This window comes from Ctenopharyngodon idella, chromosome 4 (assembly GCF_019924925.1).
Source record: "Ctenopharyngodon idella isolate HZGC_01 chromosome 4, HZGC01, whole genome shotgun sequence".
Classification (NCBI taxonomy): domain Eukaryota; kingdom Metazoa; phylum Chordata; class Actinopteri; order Cypriniformes; family Xenocyprididae; genus Ctenopharyngodon; species Ctenopharyngodon idella.
The window spans coordinates 22,423,944-22,451,913 of NC_067223.1; the positions used below are offsets into that span (position 1 = coordinate 22,423,944).

Consider the following 27,970-nt stretch of genomic DNA (forward strand, 5'->3'; position numbering starts at 1 on the left):
TTCACCCCAAAATGAGACATAATATGAACTCTGCTTTATTAAGTCATATACTGATTTAAACATGTATTTTGAACATGTAAACCACATTTGTTGCTATTTGCATATTAATACTGTAATATCTGGTATAAATGATTTCTACATCCAAACATTACAGTTTTGCCTATTAGACAAAATATCACACTCTTCCAGTATCATTGGTAGTTCCTAATATTTTCTTGGGAATAATCACGGTTTTAGGCTCACGGTTTCGGTACGTCAAATAAAAATAAAGAAAATAAGAACATAATCAAACAGCACAAATAAATAAAGCAAAGATACAAATAAAGTTTTTCAGGTTTTTCATGTATCCAGTTTTAAGGTACAGAAATTGAATAAAGAAGCTAATAAAATGTAAAACAACATTGCATGTAATCTTCACTGTATAAATTAAATAAAGATAAATAATTATTAATTATTAAGTTACTATTCAGTCATGAGCAATGAGAGATTTCCTTGTCTTTTGTTGTTTGATTAACATTAAAAACACATTCAGACAGCAGGAATTCAAGGGCTGCTGTCTCTTTAAGACATAATACACGGATCAGTACACTGATAATGGACACATGCGTTCTTTCTCGAGTGTATAAGTTCACTTAATAACCAACAATGCTTGCTAGGATACTCGCCAAGACGGCCATGTTGACATAATTTTGTGTGAATTTGTCAGTTCAAACACAAGACTTTAAAGAGACCTCAATATTTGCGCACTGTACACGCGCTTCCTCGTGCATGCTTCGGATGAGTGCACAAATCTTCTCACAGCGCGCGCGCAAGTTCTCTTTCGCACCTTGCACTCAAATGTTTAAATGAGTTTAGTTTAAACGCAGATAGCAACGTGTGCTGTTGAAGCAAAAATTGAAGAAACAATCAGTGTGAAACAAGAAGAAACTGAGGAGCAAACAGGTCGGTTTCATTATCAAAGCTGAACTCAGTCTGTGACACTTCTATAAAAGAGGAACCATTTTTCAATTAATGTTTTGATAATTATTTATTTGTTTATATTTTTGGTAAACTATGTGTATGTGAACTCTTTTTTGTGGGGGAATGGGAATGTGTTGGGGGAAGGAAGGACTCTTATTGTAAAAGGCCTCTGGGTAAGGAAGATAGGGGGCAGCCATTTTGAGGGAAGTTGTAGCTCATGGGGTGGCATGCTTGGAAGACAGGCCAAAAAGGGTGCTGGAAAATGGCAGGCTCTCACCTGTGCGAGTGCAATGGACTAAGTTTGATCGGGCACACTGACTGAAGGATTGCCTGATGATTTTTGAGGCCTTTTATCAGTGGACTTTCAACTATTCTCCTTCTGGGATTATTGGAGGATTATTTTTTCCTCTTCAGTGGTTTGCCTTAGGACTCCAGGAATCCCTGAGCAATTAATGTGGGTGAGACTGTTGGTTTTTTTTGGCTTTTTCTCTCCTACACATTTTACCTTTTTTTGCTGGGATTATCTTGTTTTTTTGGACTGTTTTTTTGGATTGTTCTTTTTGTTCTGAACTCTGGTATTTGGTTCTATGGGATTTTATAGGTCTCATTCAAGGAACCTTTTGACTCATGGACTTAATTCATTTCATTTTTTGAGTTATGAGGGTTGTATGTGTTCTGAATGATGTTTGTTAATACATGCTTTGATCAGTGAGAGTCTTGCTTTATTAAATGGAGAACATTAAGGTATACAGACCAATACTAACCTAATAGAACCCCGTGGTAACAGTGAGACTTAAAGAAAGAAAAGTTTAATTTGTTACAAGTCCAGCTCTATAGAAATAAGTGATATTTATGAAGAATATCCTAATAAATTAAAGGGCTTTTATTTGACATGAAGCAGGTCAGACGTGTTGATCACATGACCAGACAAATACTAATGCTGCCTTCAACCTGAGAAGATCCTGGTTTGGTGTTCGTTATTACAATGTTTCACACATTAAATCAGGAAAAATAATTCCGACATTGTTTTCTGTAAAATTAAACCCAAAATCAAAAATCAACTTCTGAATTAAGAACAATGAAAACCATAAATTAATTTCACTTAATTATGCAGCAGTATCTAACAAAAACATGGAGGCTACAGTTACTAAAATGTACATGGTCAAAAAAGACTTCATTTATAAACAAAATATTATCATAATACATTTTAACATACCTGAACATAAAGTTTCATAGAATAAATCCAGGAATAAGTCAGTAGTTAATGTCTGTGAGCGACACAAACAGTTCAAATCAAAGACTCAAATTGCGCTCTAAATAAACATCTGTTGTGTCTTTCACATCTTCTGTCAAGTTCAGTGGTAAATGAAGCATCAGAAGTTGATCGAGGACGAGTGTTTCTTCTCCTGAACTTCATGAAGCAGAAACACGTTTGGGAAAATACTGATGGATTCCCATGTTTACTTAATATTTCTTTATAAAGAGCCGTCATTTCTATTCATTTTCCTCTAAATTATGAGTTCCGATAAGCACCATCTGGCTCTGCCTCTGTTCGGGGTCAAATGTCGATGACTCCTAGACCAATGATTCGCTACTGATCTGTCACTCATATTACGTGTCATAACTCCCACCCTTCTATGATGAAAATCCGGTAGCTCCGCATTCTGTCTTCGTACACAACAGATACAAACATTCGTACAGATGAAACATTAAGCTAATAAATAGACGGTTATAACAATATTCCATGTGTTTTTCATGCGATATGGGGTATTTATTATAAGACTAAAGGATACAGTAATACAACAGCAACTTGGAAAACTTTTCAACTCGCAAGCGAAGGTTTGACAGTCGCAAACAATGACAGCAGAAGTTTGGCCATGCGTGATGAAAATCTGTTTTTCTTTGTGCAGTTTACTACACTGCAAAAAGGTTTGCTTTTAATTACTTTATTTATTCAATTAAATCAAATTATGTTTTGCTCTCAAACACAGTATGTTTGAGTGAGGAAAATAGACAAAAGTAATCCCATACAAGTGCTCTGTTAAAGAATGTGTGCGTGCGCAAACGCGTAGTCTTTCTTTACAAAGTGACATCGCCAACTACTGGCCTGGCATGCAAATTACAGCATTTTTAGTCGTTTTTGAGAAATCCTAGTGAACGGGGATCATTTTGACAATGTTGTTATCTGTACAATGAATCTTGCGAAGAATCCTGGAGTAACATATGAGGGCAACCCCAGCACTGCAGCACAACGACACACAAGCCATGATTTAAAGTTAAGGAAACAAATCAACGGCGAGAAATATGGGTCTTCCTCAGATGTAATGCTTGTTTTGTACCTCAGCGTACTTTGTACTTCGGTACACACATGTAACAGCCCAATACCTACAAAAAAGTCTGGGTGCAAAATCTGAAAACCTAACAAGAAGTGAGATATTTTGAGTTTTCTCAGCAAAATTTTTGTAGTTTTTGCCATTTCCAGACGTTGTACTTTAACAAACTCCTCCTAGAGCTTTAATCAGATCAACATCATATTTGGGCAGTCTAATCTAAAGGCTTTCGCAACGTTAAATTGCGAAGATCTAGAGTTTTCACTGAAGGGCGTGTCCGTGGCGGCCTGACAAATTTCAATGTTTTGCCATGAAACAGGAAGTTGTTGTAACTCAGGCATACAATGTCAGATCTGCCCCAAACTTCACATGATTCATTAGAGTCCTGGCCTGAAAACATCTACATGGCAATATTCAGTTACAGTCATAGCGCCACCTGTGGGCAACAGGAAATGACGTTTTACACTGTGATTACCTCCTCGTGGAGATTTAACCAGATCAACATCATATGTTATCAGTCTAATCTTAAGACCTTAGCAATGATAAATATCAAAGATCTTGAGTTTTCGTTGAAGGGCGTGTCAGTGGCGGCCTGACAATTTCTCGCCATGAAAGAGGAAGCTATCTATATGCCAATATTCAGTTAGTCATATCGCCATTTGTTGGCAACAGGAAATAGCTTGCTTTGCACTGTAATTCACTCCCTGAAACACATTTAAATATGCTATGAAGTACCAAACATTCTAGAAACACGTTAAATCATGCAACACTTGGATAAGTGCTAATGTATGCGATTAACGCCACGAAACAGGAAGTTGTTGTAACTCAAGCATACAATGTCCAATCTGCCTCTAACTTCACATGTTTGATAAGTGCCCTGGGCTGAAGACATCTACATGCTAAAATTAAGTTATAGTCATATCGCCACCAGCTGGTAGCAGGAAGTGTGGCAAATACAAATGACTGACATTATCCTCCTATATTTATGTACTTAAATGCATATTCCCCATCGTGCTCTGTTTTCCTAAAGCCACCGGGTGGCGGTGACACGGGTGCGAGGGCCCTTTCATCGCTGCTTGCAGGCAGCTTTAATTTAGTAATGAAATTATGTGTGAAATGTGCTCAGTTGAAATATTCACAATTTACACAACCATGTAGAATTTCCGCCCCCAATATGCAAGCACTGACGCTCAACATGCATTTGTGTTTCAGAGACATTTAACATTATTTCACTTCAGTACACACTCAGATGGTAAAAGCAGGTCATTTGTAACTTCAAGCAGTTTCTGTGCAATGATGGGGCTTAATTCCTGATTGAAATTCTTCACAAACACTGTTTCTCTGCAAAATTTAACATGGTTCAGAAGACTAAGATTTAGAGGTAAAATCACAGTAGTAAAAAAAAAGAGTAAGAAAAAGAAGAAACTGAAAACTCTTGTAAAAATTTCACTATGGATTTATCCTAAACTACAGGTGCTGGTCATATAATTAGAATATCATCAAAAAGTTGATTTATTTCACTAATTCCATTCAAAAAGTGAAACTTGTATATTATATTCATTCATTACACACAGACTGATATATTTCAAATGTTTATTTCTTTTAATTTTGATGATTATAACTGACAACTAAGGAAAATCCCAAATTCAGTATCTCAGAAAATTAGAATATTACTTAAGACCAATACAATGAAAGGATTTTTAGAAATCTTGGCCAACTGAAAAGTATGAACATGAAAAGTATGAGCATGTACAGCACTCAATACTTAGTTGGGGCTCCTTTTGCCTGAATTACTGTAGCAATGCAGCGTGACATGGAGTCGATCAGTCTGTGGCACTGCTCAGGTGTTATAAGAGCCCAGGTTGCTCTGATAGTGGCCTTCAGCTCTTCTGCATTGTTGGGTCTGGCATATCGCATCTTCCTCTTCACAATACCCCAAAGATTTTCTATAGGGTTAAGATCAGGCGAGTTTGCTGGCCAATTAAGAACAGGGATACCATGGTCTTGAAACCAGGTACTGGTAGCTTTGTCACTGTGTGCAGGTACCAAGTCCTGTTGGAAAATGAAATCTGCATCTCCATAAAGTTGGTCAGCAGCAGGAAGCATGAAGTGCTCTAAAACTTCCTGGTATACAGGCTGCGTTGACCTTGGACCTCAGAAAACACAGTGGACCAACACCAGCAGATGACATGGCACCCCAAACCATCACTGACTGTGGAAACTTTACACTGGACCTCAAGCAACGTGGATTGTGTGCCTCTCCTCTCTTCCTCCAGACTCTGGGACCCTGATTTCCAAAGGAAATGCAAAATTTACTTTCATCAGAGAACATAACTTTGGACCACTCAGCAGCAGTCCAGTCCTTTTTGTCTTTAGCCCAGGCGAGATGCTTCTGACGCTGTCTGTTGTTCAAGAGTGGCTTGACACAAGGAATGCGACAGCTGAAACCCATGTCTTGCATACGTCTGTGCGTAGTGGTTCTTGAAGCACTGACTCCAGCTGCAGTCCACTCTTTGTGAATCTCTACCACATTTTTGAATGGGTTTTGTTTCACAATCCTCTCCAGGGTGCGGTTATCCCTATTGCTTGTACACTTTTTTCTACCACATCTTTTCCTTCCCTTCGCCTCTCTATTAATGTGCTTGGACACAGAGCTCTGTGAACAGCCAGCCTCTTTTGCAGTGACCTTTTGTGTCTTGCCCTCCTTGTGCAAGGTGTCAATGGTCGTCTTTTGGACAACTGTCAAGTCAGCAGTCTTCCCCATGATTGTGTAGCCTACAGAATTAGACTGAGAGACCATTTAAAGGCCTTTGCAGGTGTTTTGAGTTAATTAGCTGATTAGAGTGTGGCACCAGGTGTCTTCAATATTGAACCTTTTCACAATATTCTAATTTTCTGAGATACTGAATTTGGGATTTTCCTTAGTTGTCAGTTATAATCATCAAAATTAAAAGAAATAAACATTTGAAATATATCAGTCTGTGTGTAATGAATGAATATAATATACAAGTTTCACTTTTTGAATGGAATTAGTGAAATAAATCAACTTTTTGATGATATTCTAATTATATGACCAGCACCTGTATAGTTGAAGCAGCACAGCATCTCAGTGATCCTAAGATGGATGATGAGAACATGAAAAAGAAAGGGACTCCAGCCTATGATCGCCTGGGTAAATTAAAGCCAGTGTACCAGGAGATACGAGATGCCTGCAAGATCTTTTTTCACCATCATCAAAACATCACAGAAAATGAGAGGATGCTGGCATCCAAAGCAAGGATTGGGCTAAAGCAGTACCAAAAAGAGAAGCCAACGAAGTGGGGGGTACAAGCTTTTCGTTTTAGCTGAGTTATGAATCGGTGATGGTGCTGGTGGATGAGAAGATGTAAAACAGATGTCAGAATGAAAGACAATTGGTGTTGTAACACATTTATTAAAGCATGTATTAATTACTCATTAAAGAGTGAGGGACAACTTGTGTTGTAAAACATTAAAGAATGTATTAAGAGCACGCTAGTAGGATAGAGAGGAAAAAACATGCATTAGATAGAAAAGCAGGTATTACCCTTGAATGATGTCTTGCAGACAAGGAGCAGGAGATGGCAAAGGAAGAAGGTCCAAAGAAAGAAGACAAAGAAACGAAGGGCTCTATATAAGCAAATCCTGGGGTGCTTTCCAGGGCTTATGACAGCTCAAGATTTCAGATTTGACCAATTGACTGTAAAGGACTAATGAATTATGACAGGATCTTTCATAGGTCATTACCTCAGTGTTTTGAGTTGTCTATAAAAGACTAAGAAGAGAAAATGAGGGCAGAAGCTGATTCTTGAAGAATGGCCTCTCTGGTGTTAGATGCCTTGCTGTTAGCACCTCCTGCAGACAAACACCTGTAAACTAAGTTTTATTGTTATTTTATTTTACTTTGTTTTTTATATTTAGTACTTTGCATGTAAACTAGTTAACCTGTAATCAATAAAACTATATTAAAGTAGGAAGCTTGCCTGCCAAAAAGTCTCTGATTTCAAAACTGAGCTGAACAGACCACGGAGAAATCTTCTGAGTCCTATTTTGTAAGTATACAATTTCGAATACTTATGAATTAGGACAGATTTGACTTACTTTACCTAATTTGAGAATAATTAAAATAAGGTACAAGGTGTATAAAATTCAGCACCATAAAACAATACACAAACAGATAAAGTGAGGACAGGATGATTAGCTGTGTAATTAAATTAATTGTCTCAAAACTTGTAAGGTCCAGGGCTGGATTTCACGAAAACATAGGAACAAACAATGTTGCCAGTGGTGTCAGGCCCTGGTGTTAAGCCTGTTTGGGGCTTCTCCACAGAGTAACTCCCACGGATGTGGGAAAGTCAGTGAAGATGGACTCATCAGAGAACAATACATTTTTTGCATTGTCCACAGCCCAAGATTTGCACTGTTGGCGCCAATGAAACTGACATTTGGCATTGGCACGAGTGACCTGTTTGGCTGTAGCAGCCCTGGCCATGACTATTGACTCTGTGGAGCTCCCGACAAACAGTTTTGGTGGAAACAGGAGAATCGGGGTGCGCATTTAATTCTGCAGTGAGTTGGGCACCTGCGGTTTTATGTTTTTTGCAAACAATCCGGGTTAGTACCTGGATATTCCTTTCAGACAGCTTCCTCTGGCATCGTCAGTTATTCCTGTTGGATGTGGTTAATCTCTTGTGGAGGTATGCCGACATTACCCTGGACAGCTCTACACACCACAAAGACTTTCTGCATGGTCACAGAATAGCCTGCAAGATACGCATTGCACACCAACAATTTGTCCTCTTTTCAACTCTGATATGTCTTTCACTATGTTGTGCTACTGCTCTGCTAATTCAACCTTCACACTCTGCTCTTACTGATGGAATGTAAAACCTCCAACACTATATTGGCCAGTGTTTCACTTTCATTGTCCACCCCTGTGAATCTATGCTCATTAAAGCATTGTTCCTCGTGTAGTTCCTCTCATGTCCGGGAGCCCCAGAGGGCCCCACAAGGGGGTGCTCTGGGTACACAGTAATGTAAAAAAAAAAAAAAAAAATTTAGGCATGAAGTGACCCACCAAGGTCACATATCAGCGTTTCTAGGCAGGACCTGTAACAAAGGATACTGACACACACACACACAGCTTCTTCAATATCAGAGTTGGTCGAGCTCTAGCTCTGACCAGGAAACTTATAATAAAAGCATCCGTCAATTGAACAGAAAACAAAATCGTGATATAGCTTAGTGCGCTTATCAACCTATCTAGCTAAAACAGGTTGTGTGGGTTTCAGAATGAAATGCACTATGTTCACGAAAGAAGCGCATGATTCGCGTCTCAAAGCTTCATCACTGTATGTGCTGTGAGTTTAACCTGATTTTTCTGTGTATCTAATTTAAGTTGCATATATTTTGTTCTTGCATTGGTGCAGGCCCGGTTCCAGAATCAAATCACTGAGGGTGCTTCTGAAATCAGTGACGATGTTATAGTAAAGTGTGATGTACAGCTCCTCTGTTGAAGCTGTATTCTATGTTTTAACATCTGGTTTTCTTTATGGACCGGAACCACTCCCATGTAAGGTTTGAGTCCTCAATGGTCGAATGGGGAGACAGGGAATGGTCCCTGCCTTTTGTATTGCAAGTATGGGAGAGGGCCTTCTTGGATCCTTAGGAAGGCCTGGGTACCTGACCGGGAGATGACCATATTTAGACTTGCTTTTCTATATATAGAAAATATAAATATAGAAATAATCTCTTCTCCTGCTAAATAAAAATGAGACTTCATATTCTCCCTCAGCGCTGAGTCTTGTTCATTCAATTGCCAATTAAGAGGACTGGGATGAGGCACGCCTCAGGAGCAATAATCTAACATAACTTCAAAAATATTAATAAATATTGAAAATTAAAATATTTTTCTAGTCTGCATTTACATTCCTTAATGTGTTGTTGTTGTTGTTGTTGTTGTTTTTTGCGTATTTTTGTCCCGTTTTATGGTTATGGTAGCAATTTTGAGTGTGAATCCTGCATTTATATGTAGATATCACTTCCGAAACTGCAGAGTGCAATTGGTCGTTGGTCCTCTTATAGCATGAAAAACAAAACTTTTATTAAAATTCTGAATGTAATATATAAAATGTGCAAAGAACGCTTCCTTTATAATCACTAAAAGGTTGTAACTCATCTCAGTTATAGCTGTCTACACTGCACAATGAGTCTCTTACATCATGTCTACACTTCTCGAGCGTGCAAACTCAGTGCTGAATAAAAACTCCGGCGTTTCTTCCGGTGAGCGGATTCTAACTAACTTAAACACTCCTGATTTGGCCATTGCATTCAAGAGATCAACAACTGTCTGTGATTGGCTACGTTGCTCACCGCTGCAAAATCATGTTGTAAATAGAAACATTTTACATTCTCTAGAGCGCAAACACAAATACGCACTGAAGCGTTTGCCAAATCTGTTTCGCCAACATGATATTATTACAGTATCAACTCAGGGTGTCTTGCTTGCGTTTGAGGGTGATTAGCAGAAGAACCGGGCCTGCATTGGTGTGGCATTTGTAGCAATTTTGCACTTTGACAGTCAATGTGAGATATAGGCTACATTTGAGTATTGTATCTTTTGATATAGTTTACAAAATAAAACAGTACGCTTTGAAATCGTAATTGTAGTGCATTGCGTTGATTTAAACCCCAAACATTTTACTTAAACATTCTTCATTAACAGTTATTCAGTTATTTGTAATAGGCTATGTCATTGTTAAAAAAAAAAAGAAAGAAAAAAAAATCAAAGTAGTTTCAATGTAGGTAGCTACTTTTTGATAGTAACTTGTAGTGTAGTTGATGCATAAACTGAGGCAATGAGATCCAGGCAGTCCAGCAATGATTATGTCAGAGATCAAATTTGAATAAGGATTCATTAATTTATTAAGTAAAAATTATAGAGACAATCAAATTAATTAAGTAATTAATAGTTAATAATAAAATCTAGAGTATTGTATTTAACAGATGAAGAATGAAGAATATAGAGAAAGAAGGAACAAAATTAAGATATTTGCAGAATGAAATGAGAGGTAGAAGATAAGAAGCAGAAGGTGCCAGAAGTAGAAGACGCGGAAGAGATGCGTGAAGCAAAAAGAGCAAAGAAAGGCTAAACTATCAAAGACCCAGTCAGTTATATAGCATAAGCATAGGAAAACTTACATCCCACTCAAACTTATGTTTTGGTCTAATAAGAACAGGTCAAATGGACTTATCCATTATGTCATAGTTGGTGTAACAGCTAGGTCAGAGTGACTGGTCAAATGTCAAAATATAGATGAAAATAGATACAGAAGGCGTTGTTTTGACACTCTTAAGAGAATATTGCAGATCTTGCATTATCTCATGTGTGCAGAGATGGAAACAGACATATTTTCATACAAAGGTAAATCAATTTCAAATGAGCAACTAATTCTGAAAACATCATTGCTTCTGCAGTACTTGGCAGGCGTCCAATATCTAACCACAAACGTGTCAACATGACCTGTCATATTTTAACACTTTGAAGAACAATTGAATATAGCAAGCATACATAAGAAGAATAACCATGAAGGAGTACAATAAAGAGTAAATACTTGAAAATATGATGAGGATTAATATATGGAGTAGGAGTACATGAATATATGAAATCATAGATAATGTTGACAAATCATAAGCCATAATTGATAAAATGATTAACATGAAATGCATGAATATGAATATTGACCATTTTGGATGCACCAGTAGCTAACTACTTTTTCAGAAGGGTAGCTTGAACTATTTTAATTCATGAGTAGCTTGTAGCTTGTCAAACTATAGTTTCAGAGTAGCTTCCCCAGCACTGGTTGCTAAACTGTTTTACTGATTAATTCGTCAGGACAGCACTGACTAAACGTTTCTGTTTGAGTGTGTGTCCGTACTATACAGTAGGCTAACGTTACCTGTCATGTGTACGTTTGAAAGAGTGTGTGCGAGAGTGTACACGCTTTAAGGATACAATTATTTGTCGTTTTCATCCTATTGTTTACTATATTTATTTGCTTGGTCGGTACTGTTGTGGGTTTTGGTTCTTTTGCGGTTGTAGGCTGGACCTATTGAAATAACTGAAAACATTTGGCGAAGTGATATGAAACTGTAATGCGGTCAAGACCTGCTAGAACTACTTTAGCCGTGCGTCTCCCTGAAAATAACTGCACACCTTAGAACGTTGGTCAACCAATCAGATTCGAGCATTCAACAGACCCGTAGTATAAGAGACTCTATAACATCTCACTGTTACTGATTCATCATGAGCTCAAAGCATTATGGGTAGAATCTCATTGGTAGAATCTACAGTCTATTCTGATTCATCAACACAGTTCACTGATGATTTAAAACCAACCCAAAACCCAGGATAGAGCGGTTGAGTGAATGTGGTCTGGACTGTGTGGATGAGGCTCATTGTGTCTCCAGAGACGCTGTAGAAGGACAGAGTTCCTGCACTGTGATCCACATACACTCCTATTCTACTGATGATGGACTTTACAGGGAGTTCAGTCTCTATGTCATTGTGTCTGAATGAGTATCTGGAGGAAGAGCAGATCAAACTCCAGGACTTATTATTACATCCAAACAAACACACATTACCCGATCCCTTCCTGCTGATGCTCTTATATGACACTGATATACGCACATCATACCCATTCCACTCAACCTCCCAGTAACAGCGTCCACACACACTCTCTCTACACAACACCTGAGGATACACATCAAATCTGTCTGGATGAACAGGATACGACTGGAGTGTGACAGCGTAAGTAATCACTCTATTCCCCTCAGACAGACAGAGGCGTTTATTCACTGTGTTCAGATCCAGATTGAGCTGATGGGAATCTGATGGAGATAAAACACATCACAATCAAGAACTGAATCTGATCTTTTAATGTTTCTGAACTCTTCATGTTCAATACATCATCAGTGTCTCAGTACAGTTTACCAGATATCCTGTGAAAAATCATCATTTACATCAGTGGCTCTCAACCTTTTTTGGGCCATTCTAATGTTGGTTATTATTCTGTGTTTATTATTATTAGGCCTATTATTATATTTACACAATTTAAATGTTTGGGGTCAGTATGATTTTCTTTTAAAAGAAACTGAGTCTTTAATTCAGCAAGGATCCATTAAAATGATTAAACAATAATTGTAATAATTTGATTTATAATATTTTGACTTCATAACTTTGTAATGAAATAGTGATCGTGAGATGAACGCACTTGGGTAAAGTGAGCGTCCATTTAAAAAAAAAAAAAAACAACAGCACTTTTTGTCCACAAAAGTATTAAATTCATGAAGTATTGATATATTATCTATTGTTTGCATCACATTTCTTCTAAATGATCTGCTCTCCATCATTGTTCTTCAGGAAATTATGCGATCTGAGCAGCGTTTATGTTGTAAAACTGTATATGATCGTATATATTAGACTCTCACAAACAAATGAGCCTGCGTCCTAAGTATATTTTTCTTGAGAGGCATATTCTCCAGCCATTGTCATTGTAGTAAATCTGATGGACATAACTTTTAGCCAATGCCAAGACGATCCAACAACAATGCCAAGTTCAGCGGCTGGAATTAGCTGAGGTGACGTGACAGCTTACAGACAGCAGACAAACGGCTAGTAGTAACAGCAGCGACAATCTATCTGTCACTAAAGTGGCCATGCCCTTAACTATGCAGAACTTTAAGGCTTAATATAATTTAGACGGATGAGTTATAAAAAATTCACCCCCCTCAGAATTGTCATGAAGGGCAAAATTAGCTGTATAGACCAAAACCACAATTTGTACCAGACTGTAAACTTTTCTTTTTTGCTGTAAAGTTGGGCATTTTAACATGAGGGTCAATGAGTTCTCTTTCAAACAATCGCTCGGTATCTCACTATGGGAAATGCCCCCAGGCGTGATAGACTGTGGAAGCACCAATTACACCACGTCTTTCCGAAGGTAAGACCAATCACAGCTCATGACAAAAAGCCCACCCCCTCCCTATATATATGGCTGTGATCCCCGAAAACGGCATTCTTGTTCTCTTCCTTATGAAGACTTTGCTTCAGCACCTGTTCTGCGCTGCTTCAGTTCACAAACGTACCGTCAAAGTTGACGTTTGTTAAGCATGCTCAGACCGTGCTAGCGGATGTGGAGAGTTGCGCGCACTGTCGTGTAATGCCGGCCAGGATCTTAGAAAGAAGGCTTCGGGTGGCTGCATTTTCTAAAGATGATCCGGTTCTCTCTTCTGTCCCTCCTTCGACAAAGGGGGTCCAACCCTCACCCCCACGGGATCTTTCTTTGTGGGGGGATATTATGGATTTAGAGCCACCTGAGTTTACAGCGCTTTTCGAACAGCAGCTGCTTGCGGAAGGTGATGAGGTGGAGGGAGACAAGGAGGAGGATGAGATGTTAGCTCGCCTCCTCCGAGATGAGCTGGATGATGAGGAGGATGATGCTATCCTGTCTGCAGCACAAGCATCCAGGCTCGTGAGTGCGCAAAGCGGCGACGTGGCGTTGATGGTGGAAGTTTGTAAGTGTGCGGCAGCTAAGCTTGGCATCGCTTGGCCCGTAACTCCTGGGGATCCGGGAGTTAAACGTGATATCTATGACGGAAAAAGGCTCGCTTCTCGCCTTCCACCGGCGAAACAACTGCTTCCCGCTTTGCCGGCGTGTGTAGCAGAGATGAAGCGATCGTGGGACAAACCCTTTTCTCATCGTGTACCCATCAAGGGTTACTCGTCACTCGTTGTGAGTGAAATGGAAGGGCTTGGGCTCTCTAACCCTCCCACAGTCGAGCAGTCAGTGGCTCACCACCTGCATCCGAACAGGCAGACTACTCTCTCATCTGCCAGTTCCTCCCTCCCTGGAAAAATGGAACGCTTCACCGCTTCCATGTACCAAAAAAATTATAATTCTTCAGCTTTGGTGGTGTGGGCACTTAACGTCACTTTGTTGTTGACGGGCCTATCAAGCCGAGTTGTTGGAAGAGCTGGGCACTCAGCTGGACGCTGGCACTCCAAACCCAGGGAGGTAAATCTCTCAAGGATTTCTGGTGGATTGTTCAGCCCGGCCGTTGCGGTGATGAGACAGAGGTGCAACCTCCAGAAGAAGGAAGGCGAGGCGTTTGACATCTGTCTGCCACATAAAAGAGCACAGTGTCCTCCTGTTCCCGCATGTCCTATTCCTCCGTTGCAGATCAGGAGGTTTTTGAATGCGTCCAGGACTGCAAAACCCCAGAGCATGGAGCAGGCGGCACGGAGCAAGCTGCTTCAAACGCTAAACCGTGGGGAAGGCTGTCATTCGCAGTGGCGGCTGCAAAGTCCAAGTCTGCTAACCCTTCCAACAAAAAGAGGAGGGATACCTAGGATGCAATCTCTGCATGGGAGGGACGGGCAGCCCCTAGGGTTCTCTGTGATATCCTCTCCCGAGCCCACCATATCTGTTCCCTCACCCGCGAAGAAGCAGTGGATTTGGAGTTTGGGCGTGAAAATGGTTCTAAGTTGTGTTCAGGCCAGTTCAGCTTCCCCTCAACACACAATGTTCCGTCAAGTTCGAGTGTAGAATACTCAGCCACCAAAAGAATGTGGTCTGTTGGGTACAAGCACAAGTTCTCAAGTGTATTGTCACAAAGCACTTCAGCTCCTGGGTTTAAAGCAAATAAAAAATTCTCTGTCACATCCAGGCTCAATGCCGAGGGCGCAGGGAGACAAAAACAAAATAATAGCAATGAACCAAGAAATAAATAGGTCTCTGAGTCACACAGATCCTGGCCGTTTTTCTCTCTGTCCACTAGATGGCGCCAGCACTCCATCTATGGAATCGGTTCAGCTGAACCTGCTGGCTCTTTATCAGGAGGCTTGGAGAGAGTGTTCTGCGCATCCACGGGTCCTCGCCCTGTAACCAAGGGTTACAGGCTTCAATTTGCTGTAAAACCACCTCCGTTTAACGGGGTCATAGCATCTGTAGCAAATGGGGATTCAGCTCGGGTGTTGGAAGCGGAAATATCCTCCCTCTTAGAGAAAAGCGCTATAAGACGAGTTCCAATGAGGGTAACTCAGAAAGGCTATTACTCCCGTTATTTTCTAATTCCAAAGAAAGACGGGGGTTTGCGCCCGATAATGGACCTGCGTGCTCTAAACAAGCACTTGAGGAAGTACAAATTCAAGATGCTCACAGTTGCAGCTCTGAAGCACGCAATCCGCCGGGACGATTGGTTTGCCGCGGTCGATGTCAAGGATGCTTACTTTCACATTAGCATCTATCCTGCACACAGGAAATATCTCAGGTTTTCCCTTCGGAGCGAAGTGTACAAAATTGTTACTCTTCCGTTTGGGCTCAGCCTCGCTCTTCGCAAGTTCAGCAGGTGCATAGAGACAGCGTTATCACTGCTGAGACACAAGGGGCTCAGAATATCTGCTTATCTGGACGATTATCTGATATGCGCTCACTCATGGGAGCACGTGGAACGGGACACAGAGATGCTCATGTCTCATCTAAGAAATCTGGGGTTCAGAATCAACTATGGCAAAAGCCAGCTGATTCCATCTCAGGAGATAGAGTATCTGGGTTTACGAATAGACTCTGTGGCATACCGCGCTATGCTCTCAGAAAGGAGGATAATGGCATTTTATCAGTACCTTGCCCAGTTTCGCAGGGGAAGTTTGGTATTGTTCAGGACCTGTCTCCGCCTTTTGGGCATAATGGCTCCGTCGCTGTCCGTGGTCCTGCTAGGCTTCCTGAAAATGAGAGACTTCCAGCGAATGGGTAGCAGCGAGACATCTGTGTACTCGTCGGCACCTCGTGCGCAGAGTAAGAATACACGCGGAGTGCGTGATGGCTCTTCATCAGTGGAGAGATCCCTGTTTATTCCAAACAGGGGTTCCCCACTGGACGCGTGTCAAATCGATACGTTCTATTTCTGACGCACTTGATCTGTGCACTTGTGTTACTGACAACAGGACAAACGCATTTGAAATGTTCGCGTTGTGTAAAATGTTGTTATGTTGCAGACCATTTTCTTTCGCAAGTAATTACAAGTTTCATCTTGTAAATCTTTGGCTTTTATGCGCTTTAAACAAACACCTCCCAAGAACACCTTTCGAAGATATTGCTTCCAGCGACCCCCGATGTTCTCCGAACACCCCCTTAAGGGATGGTACAGCCCCCATTGAAAAATGTTAATTTACATGATCAACTATAAAACTCTTCAGTCATGTTTTCTTTCACCTTCTACAGGAAGAACATGAACACACTAAGTTTTTCTGCTTGTTTTCTTAGTGACTTACATTGTAGGAAGTTGTTCCTGGTCCTGGGAACAATGTTGGTGAAAGTGACTGTGGAAATCAACAGACATGAAGAGTGTGATTATCATGTCAAGAGAAAATGATCCCTGCATCTGTTCATAAGACATTTCTAATGTGATCTTCTACATGATATGAGATGATGGAGGATCATTTCTGAGAGCAGATGAATCTCCAGGACTTTACCTCTGTCAGAGATCTTCTTCAGCTCCTCTTTGCAGAAATCCTCCAGTTTGTCTCTCAGCTGATGGACAGATTCTCTAACGACATCAAAAGAGGAGAGAGAACTGAAGAGATCGTCATTTACATCTGTAGATTCAGGAGGAGCTGACAGAGACTGGAAACTCTACAGGAGACAGAAATCAAAGCTCATCACCTCCACACTTCAGACAATAACCTGCACTACTGTCAGATTTGAGCAGCTCTTGTTGATCTTTAGTAACTCTCCTCAATCCAGCACTTTCACAGCATCAGATTCATTCTTCTCATGTTCATTATATCATGTTAGAGCTGTAAGATCTAGCGTTTGCTACTTACACTATATGTGAACTCTCTAGGAAAACACTTGGATGATCAAACTTCTGGCAATAACATAAATGTAACAGATCAAGTGCATCAGTTTGTCTTGATGTGGCAAGATGGCGGTGCACGCTGATGGTAGGGCAGGAGCTTGTCAACGTGCAGCTGACCGGACACAGAAATTTATTGTTGCTGGTTATATTGTTCTCCTATTGATTTTATCATTACGCTGTTGTTGGTCGACAAACACAGGCCTATATCAGCGGCGGCAAAACAAGCAAGCTGTTGCTACTACTTTTGATGCAAGTAGTCAGCTTACCTCTTTCTCTGTGATATAAACAGCTTTTCCAACTAAGCATCTGCAATCTTTCGAGAGAAGAAATCCATCTTAACTCTTCCGGAGAACAATCGGCTATTTAGCCATCACTCTCCTGCTGGCGAGTGATATCCATCAAAACCCTGGACCTAATTTTAACAGTGATGATCTTCAGGCCGTTGGAGTTTGCAGACGACAAGGTACCTTTAAACTGCATGCTCATAAAATGATTAAGGAGGGCAATTTTCAATTGTTTAAAACAACAAATCATGCAAAAGTTTTATGGGATCTGCGCTAAAAATCCAAAGGATTACTTATGGGACATTTAAATATCAGTTAAATTAAATATCATTTAAATAGTCTTGCTTCAAAAACTGAACAATTGGAACAGTTACTTGCGAACTCGAACCTTGATTTGCTTTGCTTGTCGGAAACGTGGTTGACAGAATCATCACAGAACACCGCATACTTGGTTTTGGGATATAATGTCTTCAGAAAGGATTGAAAATTTGGAAAAGGTGGTGGACTGTTAATGTATGTGAAGTACTGCATAAAATGTAAGGAAACTGACTTTAATACTTTAGTAGACATAGAATGCTTTGCTGTAACAATTGTTTTATCTTCATGCATGGCATTTACTGTAGTTGGTGTATATAGGCCTCCTTCATGAAATAGTATGTTTTATGATCAATTAAGAAATCTTTTAAAGGAGTTTGACAAAAACAAGGAGTTAATTCTGTTTGGGGACTTTAATGTAAATTGGATTGAGAAGTCAAATAGGAAAAAGCTTCACGAGATAGTAAGTCAGTTTGACCTCTCACAGTTAATTCAGGGCCCCACCAGAGTTACCTCATCATCTCAAACTCAAATTGATTTAATGTTTAGCAATAAACCAGAAAGAATAACTAAGTCAATTAATTTATTAACAGGGATATCAGACCATAATCTTATATTAGTGGTAGGAAAATTAACAAAACGTAGGTTTGTATTTCAACAAGAGAAAGAAAGATTGCTAAATATTATACCAAAACAATTGCTAAATAAATCTGAAGAGAAATGTAAAAAATTAAACTGGAATGAGATTCTGTCTACAGATAATCTAGATGATGCTTCTGAGTGTTTAATGGCCACAATCAATAAGGTTAAAGGATTAGTAAGAATTTAGTAAGAATGTTACATTCTCTAGAAAGAAACATAATTTACTTTGGTTAAATGAACAGCTATGGAAGTTAATGAAACAGAGGGACCATGCCTTAAAAATAGCACTCAAATCTGAGCTGGCTCATGACAGAAGTTGTCTACATAATAAAGTTGTAAAGGAATTGAGAAAAGCAAAAGCGAAATTCTTCATTGATCTTATAAATGATGCTAAGGGAAATAGTAGGCACGTTTAGGAAAATATCAAAGTACGAAAGAAAAATAGTAACAAAGGAGGTATTGAATTACAAGTACAGGGAAATTTAATTCAAGATAAGCATAAATTGTTAGTGTATTTAATAATTTTTTTTAAAGATTTAGTTCAAGATTTAGCACAAGGTTTTAGTGTAAGAAATAAGGATATTGTATCATTAAATTATAATTCTCCTGTTTTTAACATTTCTGAAGTACCTGAGTCTAATATAATAAAAATTTTGGGTCAGCTTAAGAGTTCTAGGGCTAAAGTCAAGTCAAGTCACCTTTATTTATATAGAGCTTTTTACAATGCAGATTGTGTCAAAGCAGCTTTACAGTGTTAACTGGTAGAGCTGCACAGCAGCTCTTAAAGAAAATGCTGTCAATGTAGGCAGATGCAAAGCACTGTTGAATATCAAATGTCAAATGTCAAGTGTCCCCAACTAAGCAAGCCAAAGGCGACAGCGGCAAGGAACCCAAACTCCAACGGAACCCAAACTCCAACATGATTTTATCATTAAAGATGATTTTGGTTGTGATTCTTTATTTGTTAAAAAGTATACAAATGTTCTTATCACATCCATTACTCATTTGGTTAATTTATCAATTAAACAATGTTATTTTCGAAATGCTTGGAAGTCAGCAGTAAGAGCACCTACATTTAAGACTGGTGATCCTACTAATGTAGCCAATTATAGACCTATTACCATTCTTCCTGTGGTTTCCAAAGTAATTGAAAAGATAGTCTGTAATCAGTTAATAGAGTATTTAAATCTTGGCTATTATCCACTACATCCTATGCAATTTGGATTTAGGGCACATCATTCTACAGAGACAGCAAACTGTTACTTTGTTGAACAAATTAAATCCAGTCTTGACAGAGGAGGTGTTGTTGGTGCTGTCTTCCTTGATTTTAAGAAGGCTTTTGATACTGTCAATCATAATGTAATTTTATCTAAATTGTCAAAGTTTATTTTTTCTATTAATACAATAATATGGATGGAATCATATCTAAATTTAAGAAAACAATGTACAAGAATTAATAACATATGCTCATCCTTTCTTGACTGAACTATTGGAGTCCCACAGGGATTGATTCTTGGACCAATTTTATTTAGTTTATATATTAATGATCTACCTATGGTATGTCCAGAGGTCCAGTTTCAGACGTATGCTGATGATACAATTATCTATACCTATGCTAAAACAAAACAACAAGCTGCTATCAAACTTACTGCTGCACTGAATAAAGTCTCAGATTGGTTAACTCAATATTGTCTTACTCTTAATGTGAGTAAAACTGTGGGAATGTACTTTTCTATTAAAAGAACTGATGAGCATCAACCAGATATTTTAATTAAAGGAGAAAAATAAATATTGTTGAACATTTTAAATATTTGGGTATGATTGTAGATTTGAATTTTAAGAAACATAAAAAAGGTTTCTAGAGGTGTTAGAGCAAGTTTAATGAATATTAGGCATCAGTTACCTTTGGCTGCTGCTAAATTACTTATGCACACAATGATTCTTCCTCACTTATCTTACTGTGTTAGAAGCTGGTCTCAATCAAGTGTAAGAACTTTAAAACCATCGTACACTCTGTATAAACAAGCTGTGAAAGTTTTAGACAAAAAACCAAGGAGTTATCATCATTGCATTATTATTAAAAATTATACATTATTGACATTTGTCAGTTTTTTATTTTTTGCTGATATGTGTTTGATGTATAAATTAATTCATGATCTTGCGCCACCACCTCTTAAACAATGTGTGACTTTCTGTAAGGACAATTCTAGGAAAACGTCTCGGATTACGAATGTAACCCTGGTTCCCTGAGAACAGGGAACGAGACACTGCGTCCTAGAACGCTTATGGGGAATGCCCTCGCGTGACAGGTGTCTGAAACGATAGTCGAATCACGCCAATCCTATTGGCCGGCGACAGCCTATGACGTAATACTAGTGCAACCAGACAGTATATAAGGGCACCTAGAGAACATGTTGTCTGCTATTCGTCTGAAGTGACTATAGCAGGCAGCCCGGATGCATTGCAACGAGACGCAGTGTCTCGTTCCCTGTTCTCAGGGAACCAGGGAATGTTCTCGTAACCTGAGACATTCCCTTTCAAAAGGGAACTCGCACTGCGTCCTAGAACGCTTATGGGGAACGAAATACCCACACTGCCATGCTGAGGGGAGTGCATGCCAAAATGGCTGAGAAGAGAGCTAAAACACTCAACCCCTGGTCACAGGCTGTCAGTGACATAACTCCCTACGGCCACTGCCCAAGCTAAAAAAGCCTCCAAGAGGCTTCCACAGAGTGAAGGCCTGCCAAGGCCGCTCAAAAGCTTGGAACCAACAGCTTCAAAAGAAGGGGTTCCTTTAAGGGAGAATGGCCAGAGGACCGTGAGGACTCTGGCCAGTCACTTACCAGGGGGAAAAAGTCAATCCCAAGGGCCACCAGGGAGGCCGAACCAGCCCAACCAAGGGCTAGTCCTGAAAGACAATCTGTCTGAAAGAACAGAATCTCTACAAACTTTCTCAGAGAGAAAACCCCATGAGAGGGACCGCAAAATAAGCAGTAACAAACTCACCGGACCAGAGATGGGCATCCCTGGGAGTAGAGCTCAGCAAATTACTTTAAACTGGGTACTCTACCTAAGCCAGGGGAGGAACAGAGATCGGAATATAGTAGGAGACAGAAAATACTCCTAACATATAGACCGCACTCAAACAGTAAGGGAGTATCAACTGCCTAATACCGATCCTTCAGGGCGGCCTCAAAAGAGTCCTTCTACCTTGCAACCGGTCTTCGGGAGCAAGTCCTAATGACCCAAAAACATAAGAGGGGAACTAAGCTCGACTGGGATAAGCAAAGTCGAACTTAAACAATAAAGAGCTGTAAAACAGCACCAAAAACGGTGAGGATTCCCAGAAGTAGCCTGGAGAATCTGAACAGCTCAGAGATGGAGGTAAACAGAAAGTGAAACCTAACAACATCTAGATAACGTACACAAGGAGGCTCAGAGGAGCCAACTACTTAGACGTGAGAATATATATCGCAAGCTTGGAATACTCGTTCGCACAGCAAACACGAGCCGTGTGCTCAGCATATCGCCTATCTACCCTTAAATAAAGGGAAGCACAACATAACGCTACTAGAATGGCGATGAGGCCTCAAGATGGGCCTGCTATTCCCAATAAACACGGCCACGGGCCCGGGTTGCCAATGCTAGAGCTCTAGGGGAGCGAACTCCAATTACCAATAGGAATGAGAATAATGCATTCGACCTGAGCAGTATAGGTGTAAAGCATGCATGGGGCATAGAGCTTGAATATAAAGAAAGAGAGATCCAGAGGGTTCTCAGAGAGACTCAAAGGAGTTAGCTCCGAATGAACAGCAGCCTCAACAAGGAGAAACCCAAGTAGGCCAGCCATTTGAACCAAAAACTTGAAAAAAATAAAGGGGCCACTCACAATGAGATTACCAAGCTCAGAGAGCGGAGGCTTCAGCAAAGAGCACACTCTAAAAGCAAGTGGAAGCCTACAACGCTTAAAGCGACCACAGCGAGGCTAATAACAAAAGCTCAATGCTTGTCACTATGCTAAATGTTAAACACCACCAGGGAACCACATACTCAAACACTGCTAAAATTCAATAGCAATGGAATAAAGGAACAACCTGAACAGAGGAGAGGAGGCTGCAGGGCCCGCTACTCGCATTCTTAGCCTAATGCAGAAGGCGGGCCCTCGACCAGAAGCAACCCTGACGACAGGGGAGGCAAACACGAGCTGAACGACTAGCAAGGGAGGCTAAACAGAAGTAGCCAACATCTACTGCTGAAATAGTCGGAACAGGTTAACAACATCTGCCTAGGTTGGGATAGGGGCGGCTCAAGAGGAGGGCCCTACCCTCTGAACATGACCTCGCCGAGGCCCAATGGAGGCTAAAAACCCATATAGTTAAATAAGTAAAAACTGGGTGCCTACCAAGCAGTTTTTGATAATAGAAACCGCTAGCACTCAGCAGGGTAGCGGTTTGAACCAAACAACTCTCATATGAGAGGAGGCTGGCAATAAAAACCCAAGGTGGCCAAAGAGGGCCAACACAAAAAGGGGAGAAAGCTCAGAGCTCTAGGGAGCTGAGGCCCTACAAATATAAAAAGAGGGCCAACACACTCGAGAATGTCAGGGTGGCCTCAAAAAAGGCAGATGCTAAGACAAATGTAAAGCGCAACAGAGCAAAAAACACACACACACACACACACACAAAAAAAAACACTACCCAAAAACAGGTCATGAAGAACTGGAGCTCAAGGGAGCGGAGGTTCAAATAGAACCACATCACTACAACCTAAGGAAAAATTGGATGTTACGGAGCACTCCTCGGGCAGATTAAAGCTGTCGTGGGCACGTGCCATAACATCCAACAACTCAGCATACGCGGGGCAAGATGGTCACGTGAGCTCAGATGAAACACTCTCAACAACCATCGTCTGCTCTTCAGTGTGGCTTGAAGCCAAAAGTCACTGTCTGCTAAACCAGAGGATGCCAGAGAAATGGCATCCTCGTCGAGCAGATCACTCTCGTGAGCCGCTGAATCGCGAGAAAGAGAAACGCCTTTCTCAAAATTTTTGGCGAGCTCCACCTGCGAGCCCCACAACTTGAGTCTCCTCTCGGCCTTGGCGCGAGAAGGACCCGAGCTGCCAGGTGCAGATGCCTGTCCCTCTTCCCTCAAGAATAGGCAGAGGCTCACAATGAAGGCAAAAAGATTCCTCGAGAACTGAACGCACGTCCTCCTCACCCAGGCAGCGAACGCACAAGTCGTGTGCGTCAGATATCTTGGACACGGATCAGCACAACGCTTGAATGCTTCTCATACATGATCAAAAAGGATCTTACCTTGAAACAATTGCAACAGACAAAACAGTCACTGAAGACGAAAAGAGGACGACATGTTCTCTATGCGCCTCTTATATACTGTCTGGTTGCACTAGTATTACGTCATAGGCTGTCGCCGGCCAGTAGGATTGGCGGGATTTGATTATCGTTTCAGACACCTGTCACGCGAGTGTTCTAGGACGCAGTGCGAGTTCCCTTTCGAAAGGGAACCAGAGCATCTGTTAGAGGCGACTGTTCAGTTAAATTTAAGAAAACTGCCTTTGGACAATCAGCTTTCTCATTTAGAGCAGCAGAAAGATGGATTTTGGTGCCTGTTCATGTTAGAGAATGTACAACATTTAGTACTTTTAAAACTGCACTCAAAATATGGCTTAAAAAAAATCAATCAAGTGATCATTAATTTGATTTTTTTTTTTTTTTTTTATCTGATTTGATATTGTAATCTGTGATATTGTGATTGATCTTCTGGATTGTAATGGAGTGCTGTAATTTTATGTAACAACATCCTGCCCAGGGACTACAAATGCAAATTAGCTGTTTAGCTAACATTTGTGTTGTGCATGGTCCCTGTTAAATAATAAAAAATAAAAAAAATGGCGTCACATGGCAGGATTGAGTAGATTTGATCAGGAAAAGCAGTTCAAATACAGCCTCACTTCCTGTTTGAGGACTTCACTGTCAAATTCAATAATGTGTTAATGAAAATTATTCTAAAAGGTTTCAGCAGGTTTGAAGATTATCTGATTTTGGTGAACATTACTTAGAATTTGAAGTAAAAAAAAAAAAAAAGTAAAGAGATAATGGGAAATTTAGCTGGGTGAAGCTGGTACCATCAGGTTAATGGATTTCACCTTGTTGTAAAAATAAATAAAAGTGTAAATATTAGTGAAGCTTTGAACTGTTGTTGTCTGGAAGCTCAATATATCTTTCAGGAAAAAGTTTCCTAAGAGATTTCCAGAGCTGAACTGCATTTGTAAGTGCGTCTCTTTCAAAAGAAGATCAGATGAGAGTCTGACTGATGATTATATAATAACCGAACACACAGATCAACACTTCAGTCAACGGCTCATTCTGCTCTCATGAAATGTTTCTCTGTGAGTCTCTTGCTCAAGTCACTATGATCCTGTTCTTCTAGATCTCTGTTACCTGCAGGAAATGGATGTGATCCTGTGTGTGTGAAAGCTGCTCCAGCTCAGCATCTCTCCTCCTCAGATCATTGATCTCCTGCTCCAGTCGCTCCAGTCGTCCTTCAGCTCGACTCACTGCAGTCTTTTCCTGATCTCTGATCCGCTGTGTGGCCTCAGAGCGGCTTCTCTTAACGGAGCGGATGAGCTCAGTGAAGATCCTCTCACTGTCCTCCACTGCTGTCTGTGCAGAGCGCTGTTAGGACACACATCACAATCACACAGTGGCTTCAGTGAGTCCTGACTGAGACTTCTCAAACTTCTCTTCTTCTCCAGACTCACCTTATGAGACTCCACAGCCTCTCTCAGCTGCTGAAGATCTTTCTCTCTCTGCTGGATCCTCTGCTGGAACGACCTCTGCGTCTTCTTCAGCTGGTGCTAAAGGACAAACCAATAACAGGAGAAACATCACATAAATCACCAAGTAAACAGATATGAATCCAGTATCAGTGAAGTGCTGAGATTGAGGGGTTAAAGATCTTTCATAATAAGGTTATAGGTTCAATCATAAGTGCCAGCATTATTTCATCAATGCCTAGTTTTATAGGGATAGTTCACCCAGAAATGTAAATTCTTTCATTGTTTACTCATCCTCATGTCTTTCCAAACTTGTATGATTTTCTCTTACATAACACAAAAGAATATATTATGAAGAATGTCTGTTTCTAGAGCCCAAATCAAATATGGTGACACGTGAATAACAGCAAACCTCACTGGCTCATGCATGTCACGTGACTAAACACAATTTTTTGATTTTTCTTCTAGCTTCAGAAGACTCAGCTTTCATCTCATTGTGCATGCTATCCATCCTAAATAGTATGTGACATTAGTAATATTCAATACTATTTAGGGTGGATTAGGTAGATAGTATGCACATTGGGACGCAGGGTCAGATTACCCCCCTTGGAGTTGTATGGATCTTTTATGCTACTTTCAATATACGGACAGACGAGACATTCCTTAAAATACCTTCTTTTGTGTTCCTCAGAAAAAAAGCAAGTCATACCAGATTAGAATATTTAAAGGGCTCCTATTATGCTTTCCCATCTTTCTTTAGTGTTTGACATTGAAAAATCTCTGCAAAGTTAAAAAGCACAAAGTCACTCCAAAGGGAGTTTTCTTCCGGAAACGAACACTTCACAATATCCCTCATTGAAATAATTCCCGCCCAAGATATACACAAATTAAAGGGAATGAGGCCTGGATTAGTTGTGTTAGTAGCGTGTTTTCGCCATTTTCAAGAGACACTGTTTCGGCCTTCCTAATGCAAACTAACTTGATTGTTAAAATGTACTTTTTTTACATTATTCCTGAGCCATACACAACCTCAATCTTTTGTTGTGTTCTGACCATTTTTATAATGACGGCTTTCTGAACCATGCAGTTTGATGCAGGTCAGATGTTATAAATAAAGTTACAAATGTAGGTTTGGGAGGAGCCTAATCATTCAGTCCTGTCAATCATCATTATAAGTGTACACAAACAGCAGTCATTGTGTGGTCCCAGCGACAATTCTTCCGGCATCTCACCGCCTCTCATTCTCCCTCTATCTAGTACCATTATTGGGGGTTTGAGCTCAGCCTGAGCCTCAGGGTTCGAGGCTCCCTTGAGGACAGCAAGTTCATTTACATTAACTATTAAGACTGGACGGGCAGGCGAACTTGTAAAATTACAATTCTAACATAACATCTGAAATGTAAAAGAGGTATACAATAAAGAATCACTACTGTGAAACGTCCGGCATAAGTCATGCTTGCGAAGGTGGTTCAGGTTGATCAGCGTGTTCTTCTTGACTGTCATTATCGGACTCAGGTTTGAACTGATAAAGCAAAACTGACGCCATAGAGTAGTTACAGTAGTGTTTGTAGCGTCTCAGGAAGCCTCGCAGCTGATACTTGCCATTTATGGTAAAGTGTGTTACATTTCCGACACACAGACTAAGCAGTAGACCAATCACAACAGACTGGGTCTGGCTAAATAATCAGAGCAGACTGATTTTTGGAAATCTGGTCTTAAAGAAACTGAAACTAAAATAGTGTTCAGACAGAGAGGGTGAAAACAGGTGCTGCAGCAATGTAAATTATAAGAAAAATAATGACATTTTTTGAACAGTAAAGGATGTAAATGTATTCCAGTAGACCCCATAAACAAAATTTTGTAAATGAGCATAATGGGACCTCTTTAAGTTCATACCTGTTTCTCTGTCCTCTGCGCTGCAAATGATACAGTGTCGTGATTTTTATGTTCATCCATACACAGCACACATATACACTTCTGATCAGTGCGGCAGAAAACCTCAACGATTTTGTTGTGTTTCTGGCAGATCATTTCCTGCAGTCGTCCAGTGGCTTCAGTCAGATTGTGTCTCTTTCCTTTAAACAAACTCTCATGTTGTTCAAGGTGATTCTGACAGTAAGAGTTCAGACACACCAGACAGGACTTGACGGCTTTGTGTTTTCTTCCAGTACAGACGTCACACTGCACATCTCCAGCTCCAGCGTAACAGTCAGCAGGAAGTTTAGTCTTCTTCAGTTTCTTCAATATTCTAGCCAGAATGGTGTTTTTAGCTAAAGCAGGTCTTGGTCTGAAGGTCTGTCTGCACTGAGGGCAGTAGACTCTCTTCTGATCCTCCTGATCCCAGCAGTCTGTAATACAGCTCTTACAGTAACTGTGTCCACAGTGGATGGTCACTGGATCCTTCACGAAATCCAGACACAATGAACACATGAACTCATCCTGAGAAAATCTGGCTCCTGCCATTTTATTGCATGAACACAGAGACACAACAGCTCAACTACACTTCAGTTTCTCTGAACTTTAGGTGATTCCTGTTTCCTGGTTCTGTGTTTGAGTGACATGTATTAAACAGGTGTGTCTGTAAAGCAGCTTCTTCTTTCCTGCAAAGTTTTTAGTTTTCATGTTCCCACACGTGTGTTCCATTGTGTTTAATGAGTCTCAGACACACACTCAAAGAATGTAAGTTAGGGAGAAGCAAGACAACACCCT

The 27,970-nt window shown here is 40.3% G+C and overlaps 3 protein-coding genes across 3 annotated transcripts in view; 2 read left to right on the plus strand and 1 right to left on the minus strand.

Moving 5' to 3' along the window:
• LOC127511452 (uncharacterized) overlaps positions 1 to 27,970 on the plus strand; it is a 332,174-nt gene that overhangs the window by 151,027 nt on the left and 153,177 nt on the right. The gene's annotated exons all lie outside the window — the stretch shown is intronic.
• LOC127511103 (gastrula zinc finger protein XlCGF57.1-like) overlaps positions 1 to 27,970 on the plus strand; it is a 125,721-nt gene that overhangs the window by 46,678 nt on the left and 51,073 nt on the right. The window lies entirely within an intron of this gene.
• Positions 11,006 to 27,724, minus strand: LOC127511129 (tripartite motif-containing protein 16-like). The gene is made up of 6 exons (XM_051891731.1): positions 27,158 to 27,724; positions 25,247 to 25,342; positions 24,927 to 25,160; positions 16,840 to 16,999; positions 16,639 to 16,686; positions 11,006 to 12,197 (listed from the first exon to the last, which is right to left on the minus strand). The coding sequence occupies exons 1-6, from the start codon at positions 27,722 to 27,724 to the stop codon at positions 11,662 to 11,664; spliced, it is 1,641 nt and encodes a 546-aa protein (XP_051747691.1). The 3' UTR covers positions 11,006 to 11,661.